The 22915-nt window shown below is 44.0% G+C and overlaps 1 protein-coding gene across 1 annotated transcript in view; it reads left to right on the top strand.

The window, feature by feature from the left end:
• The window catches only part of LOC137347208 (contactin-associated protein-like 2), a 1554138-nt gene that overhangs the window by 53815 nt on the left and 1477408 nt on the right, over nt 1-22915 (top strand). Inside the window, exon 2 of the mRNA XM_068011439.1 lies at nt 6605-6798. Coding sequence (XP_067867540.1) covers nt 6605-6798 — 194 coding nt within the window. The remainder of the gene's footprint in view (nt 1-6604; nt 6799-22915) is intronic.

Raw genomic sequence — 22915 nt, 5'->3', positions numbered from 1 at the left:
CCGAATTGTGATCACTATCACCAAAGTGCTCACCAACTTCTAAATCTAACACCTGGCCGGGTTCATTACCCAGTACCAAATCCAATGTGGCATCGCCCCTGGTTGGCCTGTCCACATACTGTGTCAGAAAACCCTCCTGCACACACTGGACAAAAACAGACCCATCTAAAGTACTCGAACTATAGTATTTCCAGTCAATATTTGGAAAGTTAAAGTCCCCCATAACCACTACCCTGTTACTCTCGCTCCTGTCAAGAATCATCTTTGCTATCCTTTCCTCTACATCTCTGGAACTATTTGGAGGTCTATAGAAAACCCCCAACAGGGTGACCTCACCTCTCCTGTTTCTAACCTCGGCCCAGACTACCTCAGTAGACGAGTCCTCAAACGTCCTTTCTGCCGCTGTAATACATCTTTGTGTTTAAATCAATTCATGGCCTAACCTTTCCTAATTTCTATAAACTCCTCCAAACCTACCACCCCTGTGTCCAAGCTTTTCGTTCCCCTGATTCTAACTTCTTACGTAGCCATCTCCTCTCTTTGTCCCACCATCGGCAACCCTGTCTTCAGCTGTCTAGGGCCCATGCTCTGGAATTCCCACACTAAACTTCTCTACCTTCCTCGCTTTCTTTAAGATCCCTCTTAAAACCCACTTCTTTGACCAAGATTTTGTTTACGCCTCCAATTTTTTTTTTTGGCTTGGCATCTGTTTTCGTGTGATTAGACCTCTGTGCTTTGGGACATTTTTCTACATTAAAGGCACTATATAAATGCAAGTTGTTGTTGTAGAGCCTTGGCAAACAGAGATAAGCAAGTAGTTATAACTGGTTGAGAGATTGAATGATATAGTGTTCCGTTGAAATAGAGGAATACTAATATAATATAAAGTTCAAGTAGGGATAAGCAGGTATTGAAGCATGTGCTTAAGATGTTTTTGTATCAATGTATTAGTAGTTAAAGTATGTGTAGCCAGCAAAAATATTAACATTTTCAGCACCATGGGAATGCGGCTGCAAGCAGAAGTTTGATGAGATGAAATTGTCAATGAATAGATTGTTTTGCAAACATAGGCCTATTCAGCTAGGTAGAAGGGCATCATTATTGTTGAGCAGTGACAGAATAGCTACACAAGACTGGAAATAACAAGAGGAGAATAGATGGCAGAAGCAATCTGTAAATTAATTAATGAAAAGGGCAACAAAATAAAACTTGGCAATTGATATTGACTGCTATCTCAAGATGAATGGGTAAATAGTGAGTTGTTCAGACAAATAAAGGAGGCTGCAGGGAATTTCAATGTGATAATCATGGGAAATCTCAATATTTTAGGCCCAAAGTAGATAGACTAGGTAACTGAAAGAGAAGGATGAAAGTTAAAGCAATTTCACATAGGTAATAAGTAACTGATTGTTAATGCATATTAAGCAGAGCAGATTTACCATTCAGCAGTCCGCCAGAAGTGATTAGTAATCAGGAGTAGGTGGACCTTTGGGTCTGGCAATCACTGCATGGTTAGATTTGATATGGTAATGAAGTATAAGGCCAAATGTAATAAGCCAGATGTGCTAGTGTTTAGAAGTGCAAATTGGAGCAACAAGAGGAACTCTAGGGAGGATCAAATGTAGAGTGGAGCTAGAAAATAGAAAGGGGAAAAATTGATATTTTAATGACACTATGAGGGCTGTGAAAAGTAACATATCTGTCAAAGAAAACAGTTTAATAAATACAGGAGCTGCAGCAGATTGTTGTATAGCTAGCATTTTTTGAGATTAAAAAGGAGTAAAATACAAATTAGGCATTGTAGACTAGTTGTTCTAACCTAAGCACTGCGGATTTTACTGTATGCTATCATGTTCATCAAACAATATTCGCAGCAAATTGGTAAAAGCTTTGGGCAGAATTTTCCTGGCCCTGTGGTGGTGGGATGGAGCAATAGTGGGGAACTGCGCTGGGATGGCTCCCAGACGCATTCCTGCTGTTGGGGAATGTTCCAAGGGGCAGGCAGGAATGCGGATCAACTGCCAGCACCACAGAGGCAGGTAGCCAATTTACATAATTAAGGCCCCAATTAGTGGCGATTTACCAGCCACGCTGGCATTTTGCCGGCATTTTGCCGGCATTGGAGAGGCTCCCTCCACTGCGTGCAAAAGGGTCTGGTTTAATGGAGGTGGCCTCCCTGCGGCATTCCTGGAGGGCATTGGAGACGGAAACGCCATCCCCCAAAGAAGGGGCCATCAAATGCCACCCCTGTTGCCCTAACAATTCAAGCAGAGGGATTTCCCTTCCAATTCAAGGGGCCGGCATCATACACCCTCTAAAATACTTACTTTGTTAACATTTTCAAGGACACCTCTATTATAACTACTTTTCCAAACAAGCCTGATAATTGGCTAACTCCATGCTCGCTGTCCTTGGGCGAGCTTCTTATGCCACTGGCCCAACCAGACGGCCGGCAGCTCTGGAGCCTTGGCAGCCCCACCGAGAGAGGTGGCCGCTGTTGAGACAAGTAGGAGATAGGAATTGGCATGGAGGTAGCCAATTAGCAGGCTGCCTGTGGTAAAAATAGCTAGGTTGGTTTGGCTCCTGACAAGTGCGGTTCGGGGCCCGCATTTGGTCCCAAAGTTGGGACCCCAGAGGCTGCAGGAAAATCCTGCCCAATAAGTCATGCCTTGTGCCTCTGCAGTTCTTTGAGGAAGTAACTAGATTAGTCGACAAGATTATCCAGTAGCTATGATTTACTTGGATTTTCAGAAATTCCACATCCACACGTTTAAATTCCTCTCCTATTTTTAGAGTATCAGTTAATGTACTTGCATAAATTTCTGTGCAATTTTAACATCACCATTTACCTGTTTATTTAAATCTGGTTGACGTGTTAAAGTAGTGCAATCAGGAATGTATCCAAGCACGTTAAACAGCTTGTTAAAAACTTTAGTAAACATAAATAATTAAATAAGGTAAAGCTGGATGGAAATAAAGCAAATTCATTAACTGTATTGAAAGTTGCTAATGGGTGTCAATGCTGGTCCGTACAGATCTGTTCTGCGCTCTATGCAGATATCAGCTTGACTCAATTGATAGTATTTTCGCCTCTGAGCCAGTAGGTTTCAGCTCCACTGCAAACTTAAGCACATAAACTCAGCTGACACTTCAGTACAGGACTGAAGGAGTGCTGCATTGGCAGAGTTGAACTTTCAAATTCAATTGTTGTGTAAAGCTAGTGGGATCGGATCGACTGCCCACAATACACTGAGTTCACTGGAAAGAAAAATTGGCAGATTGTGAAATGGGCACTTGACTGCATGCCCCACTTCTTTACCTTGCAGAAGTTGAAAGTCTTCTGGTGGACACACTAAATCATCTGCTTATTCAGGACGCCATAAAAGATCTCCCAGCACAATCAGAAGAAGCAAAGTTAAGTTCTCTTGGTGTCCTGGGAGGACAAATGACCTCCCTCCACCAAAAGAGATTATTTAGTCATTCCTTGGATGACCATTTTGTGTGCAAATTGCTTACAATTCAAAAGTGACCCAATGGTTGTGAAGCACTGTGGGACATCCTGAGAAAATAATAAGACAAAGGCAAGTTCTTTCTTTCTATGTTGTTTTTATAAATTATTCATAGGAGAGCACTTCTCAGTATTTTAAATTGCATTTACTTTTAAATAAAGCTTTATGCCCTTGTCTTTAGTATTCTTGAATTTGTTGACAGGATAAATAATTTATATGTGACCACATTATTCAGCTAACTGCAATGCAAAAATAAATGACGAGAGTTTTTTTGACAAGTCCTTAGGATGTTGGTGATGTTGACAAGGCTGCATTTATTGCCTATCCTAGTTCCCTTGAGAAGCTAGTGGTGGGCCACATGAAACTGCTGCAGTCCATAAAGCAATGGCGGACATATGATATCATTAGGTTCAAAATTCGGGAATTTTAAACAGTGACAATGAAGGAATGACAATATATGTCTGAATATGTGATTAGGGGTGATGGTTTGCCAATGATGTGCTACTCTTGCCCTTTGTGGTGGTCGAGATTGTGGGGCTTAGAAGTGGCTTCTTGAAAGTGTCTTTATTCGCTCGTAGGATGTGGGTGTGTGGCAAGGCCAGCATTTATTGTCTATCCCTAATTGCCCTTGTGAATGTGGTGGTGAGCTGCCTTCTTGAACTGCTGCAGTCCATGTGGTGTAGGTATACCCACAGTGCTGTTAGGGAGGCAGTTCCAGGAATTTGACTCAGTGACTATGAAGGAACGGTGATATATTTCCAACTTAGGATGGTGTATGACTTGAAGGGAACTTGCAAGTGGTGGGATGGCATTTCCACGCACTCCTACCCTTGTTCATCTAGGCAGTAGAGGTCACAGGTTTGGGAGGTGATGTCTAAAAAACCTTGGTGAGTTGATGAAGTGCATCTTGTAAATGGTACACACTGCTGCCATGGTGTGCCAATGGTGGATAGGGTGCCGATCAAGTAGGCTACTTTGTCTGAAGTGCCCTTCGTATGTCCTGGATACTGTCGAGCATCGTGAGTGTTGTTGGAGCTGCACTCGTCCAGGCAAGTGGAGAGTATTCCATCACACTCTTGACTTTTACCTTGTAGATGGTGGACATGCTTTGGGGAGTAAGGAGTGAGTTACTTTCCACAGAATACCTAGCCTCTGTGCTGCTCTTGTAGCCACAGTGTGGCCAGTCCAGTTAAGTTTCTGGTCAATGGTGACCCCCAGGATGTTGATGGTGGGGTATTCAGCGGTATTCAATGGTAATGCGATTGAATGCCAAGGAGAGATGGTTAAACACTTTTTGAGATGGTCATGCCTGACACTGTGGCTCGGATGTTACTCGCCACTTATCAGCCCAAGCCTGAATATTGGCCAGGTCTTTCTGCATGCAGACATGAGGCATACTCAAAATCAGGTGGAAACCTGGAGAAGCTGCAACACGCAACTACGTGCATGCTAAACAGCAGAAGGAGCATTCTGTAGACATAGTGAAGCAATCCCACAACCTACGTATCAGATGTGTGTGCCCAGTACAAAATTGACTTTAATACTTAATAAAATGATCAGTTGTTCATTCTTTGCAAACGGTTTCGCTTAATCTGTTAACACAAGAGGAGCAGAAGTGAGCAGCATCACTTTACACATGTGAATGTGATAGGTATCGGACGGCAGTGGGGAACTCAGAAATAAATGGCAGGTGGGAATGGGAAATGACAGCCAGCCTGCCCATCAAGCAATGTCTTGAATGCCACATGCCCACAAACACAATATGGATGTCCAGTGCATATTCACACCTTGTAATGTTCAGCCCTGCAGTTAAAGCAATCGGTACTTATTTTTCTCCCATCCTCCAATACTGTTGTGATGCATTTTATTGAAGTATCATGGTTGTAATGATTACTGGATTTATTTAGTAATAATGGACCAAATCTAACTGGAAAAATAATGGCCCGGTAACAAAACATTAATGTGCAAATCAGTTGGCAAAGAGGTACGTGTGCATTATAAATCATTAGAACTTAGTGGTCGATTTATGTGATTCTACCATTTGCTTCACACAAATGGTAATTTACCCTTAGGTTTTCCATTATTTTCAAGAACTTGCTGGATTTACACATGAATTGCCCATTATATTCCCACATGAAGTTAAGTTTTATAATTAACAGCGTAATTAATGATGGGTTAATTGTTAATGCAATGCCAATCAACTTCTCTGACCCAGAATGGGAACAATTTAAAGTGTTCAATCTCATTCTTACATGTAATCAATTGTTGTTAAATACTTTATAAATGTCAAATTTGTATTTATTGTCTTACCTTTCCTATTGTCTCTCATTTCTCTCTCTTAATCCAACCTTTCTTTCCCTCTTTTATTTCTTTTTTTGTACCTGATTTGACTCTACTTCACCCACTTCAATTGACTCTCCTTCTCTGTTTTGTCCTGTTTTTTTTTCTCAACCCTTAAATTTTGTTGGTTCAGGACCATGAACGTAAGGACACTTGATCCCACCATTTAACTGAGGTCCTAGATGCCCTGTTGCTTCACCATTCCTTTACCAGGGCACACATCCAGCAAGTTCTGCTGTGAAACATTTTTCTGCTGAAAGGTGCAAAAAAAAGTCTAACTAATGGGCATGTTGTCAGATGCCCCACTCGAGCCCAATGCAAAAGAAAAAAGATTCTTATTTCCAACCTCAAAAATGAAAGTATTTATTAGACTATCATCTGTATTTTTACAAAGAATTACATAGAAATTAGAACACAGGAACAAGACGTTGAATCATGTTGTTGTTTATCCTCCACATGAGCAGTAACTCTAAATCCCTTTCTGTGTTAAGAAATGTATGAGTATCATATTTAGGTGAGCTAATGGACCATTTAAAACAAATGGTAAGTGTAATATTTAACAGTGATATTGTATATATATTTTTATATATACATATTACATATCTATATATATATAAACTATTCTACTGATGATATTTGTGGTAGATTTAGAGTATATACATTTTTTTAATGTTAACTTATTTCTCTTTTCTAGAAATAATCTTGATGAAAGTGCATTGTTTTTTACATTAACTTTTTTCTCTCCCACTGTGTAGGTGCTGGAGGCTGGTCCCCTCTAGATTCTGACCATTATCAATGGTTGCAGATGGACTTTGGGAACAGGAAACAGGTCACTGCCATAGCAACCCAAGGCAGGTACAGCAGCTCAGACTGGGTGACACAGTACAGACTACTTTACAGTGATAAAGGGCGGAACTGGAAACCATACCATCAGGATGGCAACATCTGGGTATGTACTAACTGCAGTTAACTTTAATTAACTTTAGTTTCCAAGTTGTGTCATGGCAACAGTCTATGACCACAATTAATCATCTGTAATTTAGCCTGATATTTTTTTCTGCATTACTTTAAGCAAACTCTTATACTCATTTACAAACAATGCATTTACAACCTAATTAAAACTAAGGTGGAGTACAAAATATTGAGATCTGTGATTTAGACGCAGATTTTTTTTAAATTCATTCATGGGATGTGGGCATCACTGGCTATGCCAGCATTTATTGCCCATCCCTAAGTGCCCTTGAGAAGGTGGTGGTGAGCTGCCTTCTTGAACCGCTGCAGTCCATGTGAGGTAGGTACATCCACAGTGCTGTAAGGAAGGGAGTTCCAGGATTTTGACCCAGTGACAGTGAAGGAGCGACGATATAGTTCCAAGTCAGAATGGTGTGTGACTTGAATGGGAGCTTGCAGGTGGTGATGATTGCATGCATCTGCTGCTCTTGTCCTTCCAGGTGGTAGAGGTCGTGGGTTTGGAAGGTGCTGTCTAAGGAGCCTTGGTGCATCGCTGCAGTACTTATTGTAGATGGTACACACTGCTGCCACTGTGCGTCGGTGGTGGAGGGAGTGAATGTTTGTCGATGGGGTGACAATCAAGCGGGTTCCTTTGCTCTGGGTGGTGTCGAGCTTCTTCAGTGTTGTTGGAGCTGCACCCATCCAGGCAAGTGGAGAGTATTCCATCACACTTCTGACTTGTGTCTTGTAGATGGTGGACAGGCTTTGGGGAGTCAGGAGGTGAGTTACTCGCCTTTAGGATTCCTAGCCTCTGACCTGCTCTTGTAGCCACGGTATTTATATGGCTACTCCAGTTCAGTTTCTGGTGAATGGTAGCCCCAAGGATGTTGATAGTGGGGGATTCAGCGATGGTAATGCTCAATATCAAGGGGAGATGGTTAGATTCTCTCTTGTTGGAGATAGTCATTGCCTGGCACTTGTGTGGCGTGAATGTTACTTGCCGCTTATCAGCCCAAGCCTGGATATTGTCCAGGTCTTGCTGCTTTTCTACACAGACTGCTTCAGTATTTGAGGAGTCACGAATGGTGCTGACCATTGTGCAGTCATCAGCGAACATCCCCACTTCTGACCATATGATTGAAGGAAGGTCATTGATGAAGCAGCTGAAGATGGTTGGGCCTAGGACACTACCCTGAGGAACTCCTGCAGTGATGTCCTGGAGCTCAGATGATTGACCTCCAACAACCACAGCCATCTTCCTTTGCGCTAGGTATGACTCCAACCAGCAGAGAGTTTTCCCGCTGATTCCCATTGACTCCAGTTTTGCTAGGGCTCCTTGATGCCATACTCGATCAAATGCTGCCTTTATGTCAAGGGCAGTCACTCTCACCTCACCTTCTGAGTTCAGCTCTTTTGTCCATATTTGAACCGAGGCTGTAATGAGGTCAGGAGCTGAGTGGCCCTGGTGGAACCCAAACTGAGCATCACTGAGCTGGTTATTGCTAAGCAAGTGCTGCTTGATTGCACAGTTGATGACACCTTCCATCACTTTACTGATGATTGAGAGTAGACTGATGGGGCGATAATTGGCCGAGTTGGACTTGTCCTGCTTTTTGTGTACAGGACATACCTGGGCAATTTTTCACATTGCCGGGTAGATGCCAGTGTTGTAGCTATACTGGAACAGCTTGGCTTGGGGAGCGGCAAGTTCTGGAGCACAGGTCTTGAGTACTATTGCTGGAATATTGTCAGGACCCATAACCTTTGCAGTATCCAGTGCCTTCAGTCGTTTCTTGATATCACACGAAGTGAATCGAATTGGCTGAAGTCTGGCATCTGTAATGCTGGTGACTTCAGGAGGGGGCCGGGATGGATCATCAACTCGGCACTTCAGGCTGAAGATTGTTGCAAATGCTTCAACCTTATCTTTCGCACTGATGTGCTGGGCTCCCCCATCATTGAGAATGGGGATAATTGTGGAGCCACCTCCCCCAGTTAGTTGTTTAATTGTCCACCACCATTCACGACTGGATGTGGCAGGACTGCAGAGCTTAGAACTGATCTGTTGGTTATGGAATCGCTTAGCTCTGTCTATCGCATGCTGCTTATGCAGTTTGGCACACAGATAGTCCTGTGTTGTAGCTTCACCAGGTTGACACCTCATTTTGAGGTATGCCTGGTGCTGCTCCTGGCATGCCCTCCTGCACTGTTCATTGAACTAGGGTTGGTCTCCTGGCTTGATGGTAATGGTAGAGTGGGGGATATGCTGGGCCATGAGGTAACAGATTGTGGTTGAGTACAATTCTGTTGCTGCTGATGGCGCACAGCACCTCATGGATGCCCAGTTTTGCATTGCTAGATCTGTTCGAAATCTATCCCATTTAGCATGGTGATAGTGCGACACAACACGATGGACGGTATCCTCAATGTGAAGGCGGGACCTCGTCTCCACAACGACTGTGTGGTGGTCACTCCGACCAATACAGTCATGGACAGAAGCATCTGCGGCAGGCAGATTGGTGAGGATGAGGTCAAGTATGTTTTTCCCTCATGTTGGTTCCCCCACCACCTGCCGCCTACACAGTCTAGCAGCTATGTCCTTTAGGACTCGGCCAGCTCGGTCAGTAGTGGTGCTACTGAGCCACTCTTGGTGATGGATATTAAAGTCCCCCACCCAGAGTACATTTTGTGCCCTTGCCACCCTCAGTGCTTCCTCCAAGTGGTGTTCAACATGGAGGAGTACTGACTCATCAGCTGAGGGAGGGCGGTAGGTGGTAATCAGTAGGAGGTTACCTTGCCCATGTTTGACCTGATTCCATGAGACTTCGTGGGGTCCAGAGTCGATGTTGAGGACTCCCTGGGCAACTCCCTCCCAACTGTATACCACTGTGCCACCACCTCTGGTGGGTCTGTCCTACCGGTGGGACAGGGCATACCCGGGGATAGTAATGGCAGTGTCTGGGACATTGTCTGTAAGGTATGATTCCGTGAGAATGACTATGTCAGGCTGTTGCTTGACTAGTCTGTGAGACAGCTCTCCCAACTTTGGCACAAGCCCCCAGATGTTAGTAAGGAGGACTTTGCAGGGTCGACAGGGCTGGGTTTTCCGTTTCTGGTGCCTAGGTCGATGCCGGGTGGTTCGTCCGGTTTCATTCCTTTTTATTCATTTCGTAGCGGTTAGGTACAACTGAGTGGCTTGCTAGGCCATTTCAGAGGGCATGTAAGAGTTAACCACATTGCTGTGGGTCTGGAGTCACATGTAGGTCAGACCAGGTAAGGACAGCAGATTTCCTTCCCTGAAGGACATTAGTGAACCAGATGGGTTTTTACAACAATCGACAATGGTTTCATGGCCAGCATTAGACTAGCTTTTAATTCCAGATTTATTAATTAAATTCAAATTCCACCTTTTGCTGTGGTGGGATTCAAACCCATGTCCCCAGAGAAATACCCTGGGTCTCTGGGTTACTAGAAAAGTGATAATACCACTACGCCACCGCCTACCTCGCCTAGACGATATTAAAGCATTATATTAATCAGGATTAGTTTTAGCAAGCAGCAGTAGTATCCAGGCAAACAACTGGATTGATGGTATTCATCAATCACATATACCAAAAGCAGTGTTTTCATTTTTGACCAACAGTGAAGCAGACCAAAAGTCTGTAGTTTTCAGACCCTGATTAATGGAAATGCGAAAGAGTTGGTGGCATAAATGCACTCAAGAAGCAGAGTGAACCTAGGAAAATTTGGGGTCAAAGGATCATGACTATTTGATTCATGACTATCATGACAACAAAGGCAATGCTTAGCCTAAGATAGCATCAGCAATAATCAAAACATCTAAAATTTCACACTTTCAAGAAACTGGTTTGAAATGTCTGGGCTGAATTTTATAGCTGTGATGGTGGCCCTGACAACGGGCCAGAAAGCTGGAGGGCAACCCCGCCATGGCTGTTTCCAGAAGCTCCAATGTAATTCAATCATCTTCAGGCAATTAATTGTCTGGCATTGGGGTTTCCGTCCTTTCAGGGTGGAGATCTTGCCTCCAAGAGCTGCTGGCCAATCAGAGGGCTGGCAGCTCTTCAGTTCCAGCATTGCCACTCACTGGGAGTGGTGGCCATTGCTGGGAATGCACCTGGCCAGTACCAGCAACAATGGAGGAGACTCGAAATGAAGGTAAGTATGTGGGGCTCGCTGGGGCCAGTCAGGTCGACCTCGGCGAGGGGTGGGTGAGGATGTCATTGTTCAGGGAAGGAGGGAATTTCTGAGGCGGCGGCCCTTGCCTCAGGTGGGGGGGCCCTCTGTGGGCAGCCTCTCCTCATGACAGAGGTCCCCTCCCCATCTCTGGTATTCTGCCATCGGCGAAAGGAAGATTGGCCTCTGAACGGGAAGGTCGTCCTCAACTTTCCCCGCTGCTGATATAATTGCAGTGTCGTGAAGGGCTGGTCACTCCATCCCCCTGCCTTCCCTCACTATTTTATGATTCCCCCCTTCCCCCACTGCCTCCCAGTCCATCCTAGAGGGTTAGTGAAATTCAGCCCTCAGTATCTGTTTCCTGTGAAACATGTATTTCTGTACAGTTAGTCTTTGTCTTCCTCATTTGATGCACCTTGATAACAGGCAGTATACATAAACCTTTTACACAACCATTAGGGGATTTCTTTCTTTCTTCAGCTTCACAAGCACTACAAATGTAAGATCAGATGTTCAAGTTAATTAACTGATATGTCCTTCTCTTTAGTATCAGGCTATCAGCACACCAAAACAAAGCAGAAATAAGTGATGGTTCTTGCAGTCGTGTAATCAGTTGGAGCTATCTATCAAAAATTCCACAGGAATATTAACTGCATAGATGAGTTATCAGAGGGTAACTGGTATCTATGGAACTGTGTCCCAGAAAGCAGTGAACACCTTCAGAAAAGTCAGGAAAAGTGGCAATAAAATTTAAATGAAAGATAGAAACAAGCCAATTGTGGAATTTGGGTGAAAAACCTTTATTTCCTAGAAGTTAAACAGTTCAGTTAAAATGATGGATGAGTGAAGATAGAAAATGGTTTTGGAATTCAATTTCTATTCACACAACATAAATGCTCACTTTGTCAGCTGTTTGAGAAGACTTGACTGTATTTCTGGAGTGAGAGATAATGAATTGGGTTTATGTCTTATTCCAGTCTTCAGTGGTGCATAGAAATTCTTGTAGGACATGTTGACTCATGGTCACTGCAGACTAGCATTCAACTTCTTGCCTATCAGGGAGCAGAGGGAGCAGCAGACTTCTTGGGGGAAAGGAAGCAGCAGAAGGGTTCGTGGGGGAATGGAGGCAGCAGCTGGCTTCTGGGGGGAGCAGAGGCAGCAGAAGGGTTTCTTCAGGGCATTCAGGAAAGCACACCTTTAAACCAGGCAGCAGTGAATGCAGGGCTGGCAGCCCTTTAAATATGGTCCCAGCACCTGCTGTTGATTCAGATGATGTGGACATCGGCTCCTCATTTCCAGCTTCTGGTGTTTGATTGCATGGGTCCCACGCCTACCTTTCCTTAATTGGCCAGGCGCCAAGTGATCACTCGTGCGGCAATGGCACCTGCTTCCAGTGCTGCCGCTACTAACACCCATGCCATTTGCATAAATTCCGGCCATTGTTTCAAAATATTGACCCTGGAAATGCACAGGGGTTCTCCCGGTGTTCAATGATTTTTGTGATTTTCTGGCATGCCTTACAAAGCAGATGTTGTGATCCAGGATGTGGTGGGCAGTCCCTAAGCCAGAAGTCTCTACTTGCTTTCTTGGGACTCAATATAATAGTGGAAGCTGGTATGCCAAGTAAAATGAGAAGTACTGGCCGCCAGATGAGCTGAAGTGGGCCCCATTTGGGATGTATGTTATTTAGGACAGGCAAGAAAGGTACATTTTTAAAAAGGTTTGATTGGTTTCTTTGCACAAGGGCCCAGAGGGACATCCCTGCGAAACCCCCTGCTATGGAGTGAGGGGTTGGGGGGCAGGCATTGAGTTTTCCAGCTGCATGGATTAGGTGGGTGTCAAAGATGCACCTGCCAGCCCACTTACCCATAACTCCAGCAGGATGAGGGCTGGAGGGCATCTGCAGTGCAATTCCAGTGTAACTGCTGGGATCACTTCCCAAGGGATTTTGGGGTCAACATTTCTGTGTGGTGCATTAACAGGAGAGATTTAATCAGGATTCAGGAGAAGTAACTGATAGCATGTGAAATTCCTGCAGATTTCCTTTTGAAAAATAACATGGCACATATGTTGTAGATAATACACTATGATATCTTTACATTTCATTGTTACAAACTGTGTCCTCAGCTAAATGGCATAACAAAAATTATTTAAAATGCACACATTGACAATGCAGTGAGTAAACCAGAGAATGAAACTATCAAGATCAAGATTGCACTGGGCAATGAGGCCTGCAACGGATCAATACATCAGAATTGTCAGCTGGGGATCATAGCAAGCTATGGACATTCCTGGAACAGCAACTCAAGGTGAAAGTCAATTTCCGAGTACATAGACTTGAGCTTATGACCTACTGGCAAAAGCAAGATGAGTCCATTGACCAGTTTGTTGCACATTGCCAAGACAAAGCTCGTTATTGTGACTTCACAGATATTGAATTGTCAGAACAAGTTATAGAGCTAGTTATCACATCTACCCCCACTAGAGGCCTTTCAAAAGACCTGCTAGAAAAGAAGAAAGCTTGCACGACAGATGGACTACTCAATGATGGAAGGAAATTTGAAGTTGGCTGTGCACCAACAGTTACAAGCGTTAGTGCAGCTGCAACAATTGGTATGGTAACCAAGGCTCAGAAGTCTCCTAAGCCTTGTGGCAAATGTGGCATGAGAGGACATTGGGCAAGGCAATGCAGAAAGCCGAGCTTAGATATTGCACACAGGAATAGTGGCAGATCACATGCAGAGAGAACGTCTGCAAGACAGGATGGCATACGCAACAAAAGGTATGCCAATACATAACAAAAGCCCAAGCAGGTACATCAGGTCAGCAGAGAGACAGATTGTCAGGAGGGTACAGATGGAGAATGCATTCCTAGGAACAGCGAACAAGCATTTCACCTTGTTAATTGGGATCAACATGTCAAGGCTATTACGCAATCTGAGGCATTTGCCATGATTGGGATTATATGTCCACAGAAGAGTGGCAAGCATAATCTCAGAGTAAAAATCAGCATCGGAGCAGGTGCAAATATTCTGCCCATCCATATACTGAAGGACATGTATTTAGAGAAATGGGAATCTATGGAGCAATCCACCACGGCTAGGCTGACTACCTACATTGGTTCTCCAGTCAAGTGCATTGGAACGATAACCTTACAGTGCAGCTTTGGGAGCTTCAAATGGCTACCACAAATGTTTTACGTTGCAGACAAAACCAGATCAGTTATAAGTATGCCAAAGTTTACAGATTGTCACAATACACGAAGTCAGTAATGTACCAAAGATGGTAGAAAACATCGAGGTTGAGCATTGGGTCAGTCCATGTAAAGGACTACACAAAGGCTGGGAGTCTTGGCACGAAGAGATGATACAACCGGGAGTTTCTCCTCGGCCTTCAGTTCGTTGCAGCAAGTATCCGGAGGCCAGAGGGATTTCAAGTGATTAGTGATGTTGCCAATCATCTTTTCTTTAAGCTTTCTAAACAAAGAAGGCATCATATGACATGCAAGCAGGACCATAATTATCTCGATTGTGAGCAGGACTGAAGGTCAGGTCAGAGTCCTCAACCATGCATCGGGAACTTAGTATCCCGCAGTGGCTGCAAGGATATGCGACCAGCTCAGATTGTACAAGGTCAAGACATCCAATGTGCGATTCTCAGATGGAACCGAAGTCAACTCAGAGACCTGTGTGACAACACTACTTGTGACAACCCTGTGGCATCACAGACACATTCAAAGACAAAGTCCTAAGATGAACATACAGAGGCTACGAGCACACAGAAAGAGCATGCTAACCAGAATTCTGAGTCGGCAGAGTCTCAGAGGAGTCATCAAGATGAGCTCAGCTCTGGGAAGAGGTTTAAGATAACAAAATTGGGACAAATAAGCAAACCTCCTCTACATTGTACAGAGTGTTAAGCTTACTCACTTTCCCTGGATGCAGGAAAGGTTCCAGTGGATTGAAAAAATGCTAATATAACACCCTTATTCAGAAAGGGAGGGAGGCAGAAAGTAGGAAACTATAGACCAGTAAGTTTAACATCCGCCGTTGAGAAATCATTAGAATCCATTATTAAGGAAGTAATAACAGGACATTTAGAAAGTCAAAACGCAATCCATCAGAGTCAGCATGGTTTTATGAAGGGTAAATCGTGTTTGACTAGTTTGCTAGAGTTTTTCGAAGATGTAACAAGTAAAGTAGATAATGGGGATCCTGTAGATGTAGTATATCTGGACTTCCAGAAGGCATTTGATAAGGTGCCGCACAAAAGGTTAATACACAAGGTAAGATCACATGGGGTTAGGGGAAATTTATTAGCTTGGATAGAGAATTAGCTAACCAACAGAAATCAGAGAGTCAGGATAAATGGGTCCTTTTCTGGTTGGCAATATGTAACTAGTGGGGTGCCAAAGGGTTCGCTCATCGGGCGCCAACTATTTTCGATCTATATTAAAGACTTGGATGCAGGGATAAGAACGTACTATAGCTAAATTTGCAGAGGACACTAAAATATGTGGGATAGTAAGTTTCAATAAAGAAATAAGAAATTTACAAATGGATATGGATAGGTTCGGTGAATGGGCCAAAATTTGGCAGATGGAGTTTAACGTGGATAAGTGTGAGGTTATCCATTTTGGTCAGAAGAATAGAAAGGCAAATTCTCAACTAAATGGAGAGAAACTTCAGAGTGCTTTGGTGCAGAGGGATCTGGGTGTCCTTGTGCATGAATCGCAGAAATCTAGTATGCAGGTGCAGCAGGTAATAAGGAAGGAAAATGGAATTTTGGCATTTATTGCTAAAGGAATAGAGTATAAAAGTAGGGAAGTGTTGCTGCAACTGTACAAGACATTAGTGAGACTGCACCTGGAGTATTGCGTACAGTTTTGGTCCCCTTACTTGAGGAGGGATGTAGTTGCATTGGGGGCAGTTCAGAGGAGGTTCACTAGATTGATTCCAGAGATGAGGGGTTTGTCTTATGAAGAGAGATTGAGCAGTTTATGCCTTTACTCTCTAGAGTTTAGAAGAATGAGAGGAGATCTGATTGAGGTATATATGATGATTAAGGGGATTAACAAAGTAGACGTAGAGAGGATGTTTCCTCTTGTGGGGCAATCTAGAATGAGAGGTCATAGTTCAGAATAAGGGGTAGCAGATTTAAAACAGAGATGAGGAGAAATTACTTCTCTCAAAGGGTCGTGAGTCTGTGGAATTCACTACCCCAGAGTGCGGTGGATGACAGGACATTGAGTAAATTTAAGGAGGAGATAGATAGATTTTTAATTAGTAATGGGTTAAGGAGAACGGGCAGGAAAGTGGAGTTGAGACTGAGATGAGATCAACCATGATCGTATTGAATGGCAGAGTGGGCTCGAGGAGCTGAATTGCCTACTCCTGCTCCTAGTTCTTATGTTATGTTCTTATAACGTTTTGCTGGCCACTGGTCCCAGTGACGCTGCTGGGACTGAAGAGCTGCCAGCACTCTGATTGACTGGCAGTTCTTGGAGGTGGCATCTCCGCCCTTTAAGGGCCGGGAGCCCCAACACCAGGCAGTTAATTGCCTAATGGCTACAGAATTAGGTCCAGGTTCCCGGAAACGGCTGAGGTGAGGTAGCCGTCGCCTTTCTGGCCTGCCATTGGGGCCACTGCTGCCCTGACAAAATTCTGCCCATGGCATCACAAGATTTGGCTGTCACCTAAGTGGCTATTCCAGTATTCGATGGATAAAAATCAGGAGCAGGGACCTGGTTATTTTCCACCCCACCCCCCCTCCCCACCTACCCCACACTGCACCCCCCACCCCCACCTTTTAGGCCAGACTCTGAGATCAATTATAATGATTACAATGTGTGCTATTAGGTAGTACAATTTGCTGTGGTGCCCCTTAATCCGCACGAAGCTGGGGACCTCATAATATCAATGCAGCACACAGTGAAATCATCTGACAGCTCTCACATTGTGGAGCTTCAGAGACTCTGAAAATGTACACTCCAAATTACAGTCCCATTATTGCAGGCTCAGTTGTTTTTCATCCAAGTTGCCAATAAAGCCAATTTGTCAACTCTTAGATGGATATTGTCTGTGTGGTCTGCTGTCCTAGTTTAGAATATAGCTCCCTAAGGAGCACCAGGCAGGATTTGCAACTAATGGAATTGTGTTGTCCAAAATAAAAAAATGAATTGATAACTAAAATAAACTGTTAAATCTTTTATAGTTAATGTAGTTCTATGTGACAAATATAAAATGTTTTGCTCCTACAACAACATAAAGAATTTAATGGTGGTTGCAATAAAGATTTGTCAGCATAACAATTTTTTAAGTCTCCTTCATCCCTGCTTCCCTGACAGTGGCAAGGCAAGCCATCCTGATGTATTTGTCAATGCTCCCCACTTGCTAGCCACTTGCTAGGAAAGCTATGGGAACAACCTGGGATGTCTCACTCAGTTATCCCTCCTTGTTACCCCCATCCCCTCAATCGTGCAATGTCATTCATTGGTGAGAAGATTTCAAAAGTTATTGCCTGACCATCTGTTCTTTTTTTTTAAGAATGATTAAGATTAATTGCCAGCCACCAGTCTGTGCACCAGTCTATGTTATTCATTGATGGCTCAACCTAGAACTGTGAGAGGGAGCAGAATTACAGCTGTGAGTCTGCTTCCTACCACACTGGTAAAACAATAAGATTGACTAGCATTCCTCTGAAAGGTAGGAAAGCATTCCAGACCATGGAGGCATGAGAAAGAAGCTGGACACTAGGCCAAAGAAGGTTGGTCAAAGGGATGGTTTTAAGGACTGTATTAAAAGTGCTGTCTTAACAGCATGGAAGGAGTAGAGGGGTATGAAAGGTGATAGAGAGGTAGAGCTATGTGTCATCACTGTATATGTGGCAGCTGACCACATGCCTAAATAACATTGCCAAGAGACAGGAGATGACTGATGAAGAGGATTGGGCCAAGGATGAATCCTTGGGGGACTGTACAGTTCATGGTGCGAGGCTGGAGAAGCAAAGCAATTGCAAGGATGCTGTGGCTACCTTTGGATAGGTAACAGAGGAAGACAAGTGAGAGCAGCCCCACTGGGCTGGACAATGAACATGTAACTGACCTTGTCAAAACCTGCAGAGAGGGCAAGAAGGGAGCATGCATTATGATCACAGTACAAGTTAGTGGTGTGAGAGCAGGAACCTGACTGGAGGGGTTCAAATAAAAGTAGCAGGAGAATTAGGGATGGATCTGGAAGGGCACAACACATTCAAGAAGTGAGGTTGGTGTGGGGAAGAGGTTAGCGAGGAGAGAGAGATTGAGGATTTTTTTTCCAGTACCAGAGATAATGACAGTTGTTTTCAAATAAAGGGGAACATTACCTGAGGAAAGGGATTCATTTATAACATCAGCCAAATAGAAGACAGGAGTGGAAGTTGGGTGGTCAGGAATTCAGTGAGGATGGATTGAGGGTGGGTCTCATGGACGAGATGAGCTTTGAGAGGGCAGGGTAAATGGGGGAGAAACTAGAGACCTCTAAGCGTTCAGGACTAGACTGGAGTGAAACTTGGGGTGGCGGTGGTGCTGTTTGGCACAGTAGGGGAAAGCAGCAAGGCTAAATGGATGGTTTTTATCTTACTGACCAAGAAATCCAAAAGTTCTTTGCACTTATTAAAGATGAGATTGGAGGGATTCAATTAGGTGGTTGGTAGAAGATTCAAAGGTATTTCTGATTGGAGGGCAGACAGTAGGAATTTGTGAATTTGAGAGTACTGTTGTCAATAACTTGGAGGAGAGTTCTTCTGGGGAAAGAAGGCAAAAGAAGTGTAGTTGAAGGAGGGTAGGTGTATGTGTTAGTGAAGAATACTAGGAAGTAGTATATGAGCATGATTAACCATGGTTCCACCAGGGACACTCAACTCCTGAGCTCATTACAACCTTGGTTCAAATATAGACAAAAGAGCTGAACTTAAGAGGTGAGGTGAGAGTGACTGCCCTTGACATCAAGGCAGCATTTGACCGAGTATGGCATCAAGGAACCGTAGCAAAACTGGAGTCAATGGGAATCAGGGGGAAAACTCTCCACTAGTTAGAGTCATACCTAGCGCAAATGAAGATGGTTGTGGTTGTTGGAGATCAATCACCTGAGCTCCAGGACATCACTGAAGGAGTTCCTCAGGTTAGTGTCCTAGGCCCAACCATCTTCAGCTGCTTCATCCATGACTTTCCTTCAATCATAAGGTCAGAAGTGGGGATGTTCCCTGATGATTGCACAATGTTCAGCACCATTCGTGATTCCTCAGATACTGAAGCAGTCCATGTAGAAATGCAGCAAGACCTGGAAAATATCCAGGCTTGGGCTGATAAGTGGCAAGTAACATTCGTGCCACACAAGTACCAGGCAATGACTAACTCAAACAAGAGAGAATCTAACCATCTCTCCTTGACATTCAATGGCAATACCATTGCTGAATCCCCCACTATGAACATCCTGGGGGTTACCATTGACCAGAAACTGAACTGGAGTAGCCACATAAATACCATGGCCACAGGAGCAGGTCAGAAGCTAGGAGTCCTGTGGCGCGTAACTCACCTCCTGACTCCCCAAAGCCTGTCCACCATCTACAAGGCACAAGTCAGGAGTGTGGTGGGATATTCTCCACTTGCCTAGATCGGTGCAGCTCCAACAACACTCAAGAAGCTCTACACCATCTGGGACAAAACATCCCGCTTGATTAGCACCCTATCCACCACCTTCAACATTCACTCCCTCCACCACTGACCCACAGTGGCAGTAGTGCATACCATCTACAAGATGCACTTCAGCAACTCACCAAGGCTCCTTAGACAGCACCTTCCAAACCCGCGACCACTACCACCAAGAAGGACAGGGCAGCAGATGCATGGAAACACCACCTCCAAGCCACACACCATCCTGACATGGAACTATATCACTATTCCTTCACTGTCTCTGGGTCAAAATCCTGGAACTCCCTTCCTAACACCACTGTGGGTGTACCTACACCCCAAGGATTGCAGTGCTTCAAGAAGGCAGCTCACCATCACCTTCTCAAGGGAAATTAGGGATGGTCAATAAATGCTGGTCTATCCAGTGATGCCCACATCCCATGAATAAATTTTTAAAAAATCAAGCTTTGTTGAACATTCAGGGAAGTGAAAAAACATTGACCTCTGACAAAAATGACTCTAATGAATACTGAAATATGCATTTATAGAGATGGAATCTTCCCGGCCCCGCAGTGGCACGTCTGGAGGTGGCGGGTGGTGGTGGGGGAGTGTGGGGTGGTGCTGGGAAAGTTGCACATAACCCCGCCAAGTTGTCTTCCTGAAATGGTCTTCCCTCCGGGCAAGTTTACCAGGTGCAGGCTGCCACTGGAATCAGCAACCCAGTCTATGGATATAAAAGCAAAATACTCCAGCTGCTGGAAATGTGAAATAAAAACAAGAAATGCTGGAAATACTCTGCAGGCATCTGTGGAGAGAGAAGCAGTTTGAGGTCAGTGACCCTTCATCAGAACACTCCACTCCACGAAGGCGGGCAGGCAATCAACAATGTTAAGGCCTCAATCAAAGGCCATTTTCTGACAGTGCTGGAATTTTCCCAGCATCACATGGGCTCCCTGCTGTATCAGGTGTCCAACACGGTTCGGAGGTGGCCTCTTGGCAGGAGGTCAGAGGGTCAATGGAGGCTGATTAAAATGGTACTTTCAGGGGTCCTCAAGGCTCAAATTGGTTCAATCATGGCCACAGGCATTTGTGTGGAGGGGTTTTCTCTCCACTCTGAGGCCCCTCACAGTTCTGGCTCTTGTTTTCTTGTTAACTGAGTTTGGAGCCTTTTGTGAGCACTTCCATTTTGAGGTGCCCCCTCAGTCTCCCTCATGTTCAGCAGTGCTAACCTCTCCTGGTGGGGCTGCCTGGATATTTCTGTGGGCCCTCCTATTGGCCCTCCTGCCTCTCTGTTCCACCCGGCCTCCTTAATTGGATGATGAACATGGAGGGTGCTGTAATTGACTGCCTCCCAAATGATCTCCCCTATGAGTGCTGCTGACCCAAGCAGAGTCAGGATCCAGAAAAAGTCCTGACACCCGAAATTGTTATAAGTACATAAGATTCTGCCCATTAGCTCTACCAATTTTTCTCAAAACAGACACTGGTGGGAAAAGGTGACAATTGTTTTATTTATTCTAGGGATATGGGTGTTGCTGACAAGGCCAGAATTTATTTCCCATCCCTAGTTGCCCTTGAGAAAGTGATGGTGAGCCTTCTTGTTGATCTGCTGCAGTCCACGCGGTGTAGGTACTCCCACAATGCTGTTCGGTCGGGAGTTCCAACATTTTGACCCAGCAATGATGAAGGAATTACAATATATGTCCATATCATTTTGGTGTGTGACTTTGAGAAGAACTTGAAAGTGATGGTGATCCCAAGTAGCTTTTAGGTGCTTCCTTCTAAGTGGTGGAGGTTGTGTATTTTGGCTGAACGAGCATTGGCTTCTTGTTGCACTGCATCATGTTGATGGTAGAAACTGCAGCCACAGTGTGCCGTTGGTGGAGGGAATGGATGTTTAAATTGCTGGATGAGGTACCGATCAAGTGGGCTGCTTTATTCTGGAAGTTGTTGAGTTTCTTGTGTTGTTGCAGCCGTGTCCATCTAGGTAACTGGAAAGGATTCTATCAGCATTTTTGTAGTCTTGTGTATTTTTCAGTATTCTTGTGCCTTGTAGGCGGCGGGGAGGTTTTGGGGAGTCAGGAAGTGAATCATTTGCCACATAATACCTAATCTGTGACCTGCTCTTGTAGCTATGGTATTTATGAGGCTGGTCCAGTTAAATTTCTGGTTAGTGGTGAGTTCCTCCAGGATGGTAATGATGGGGTATTTGGCGGTGGTAATGCCACTGAATGTCAAGGGAAGATAACTAGGCTCTCTCTTGTTGTTGATAGTCATTGGCTGGCACTTGTGGCGCAAATGGTAATATTGTACCATATTATTCATTGTTGAGAAGACTTCAGAAAAGTTACTTCCTGGTCATTAGTTCCCATTTCTTTGGTAGTTATTCAGATTAAGGTGATGGTGCAAGGTTTACAAGCTCATAGAATCATTATGTTTTTCAATGCATTATTTGAAATGCAATTTTCTCAAATATAAAATAATATTGGCAGTAGCATTTCAGAATTTAATTGTATGTACATTACCTGAAATGGTCCTGTAACTAATGCAGAGTGGAAAAAAGCAGATATCTATGGTCGCCAGAGGACTAGGTTCATTTCATTGAAGTGCTGTAGGCTGAGACATTGATTTAAATTGCATACTACAAACCATTTCTCTACCTGGAAGATAGCTCAGCATTGTGCAGGAGTGTTTTTGTGTGTGTCAGTCACTGCACAGCGCTGTATTTAGCAGGTGCCATGTAAAGTAAACCTGTCTGTGCAAGAAGTACGAAGCTATGGATTGGTGGAAAGGTTTAAAGTACCAGGAGAGGAGACACAAGACTCTTCTTTATTTTTCAAAGTTACTAAAGTTTCAGACAGTTAATATAGTTTCTTCCCCCCTCTACCTGCACTTACTTCATGAGGGATTCTCAATGGAGGATACTTTTTTGGGACTGGTGTGAGATGATTAGGGCGCTTCCTCTTTTTGATGTATGGAATTAAATTATAAAATTGTTCTATATAAATGCATAGTTGTTTCTGTTAGAAATTGTACACAGAGTAAATCTTTCCTTCACTAGGTTACATAGAGGCAGTGACCTTATTTATGGAGGCAATAAGTAATATTTGTGCATTTATGATATTTGAAAGTTTTATTAAAAGGAAATCCTTGTAAAATGGAATCTTAATATGGATATTCAATTTTACAGAAAAGAAGGATGCTTGACACAGTCTAGATAGTGATAGTGATATGAGTGTGTTGATTTTTTGGT

Source organism: Heterodontus francisci, chromosome 2 (assembly GCF_036365525.1).
Source record: "Heterodontus francisci isolate sHetFra1 chromosome 2, sHetFra1.hap1, whole genome shotgun sequence".
NCBI classification, from domain to species: Eukaryota; Metazoa; Chordata; class Chondrichthyes; order Heterodontiformes; family Heterodontidae; genus Heterodontus; species Heterodontus francisci.
This window is presented reverse-complemented; position numbering and strand designations above follow the sequence as displayed.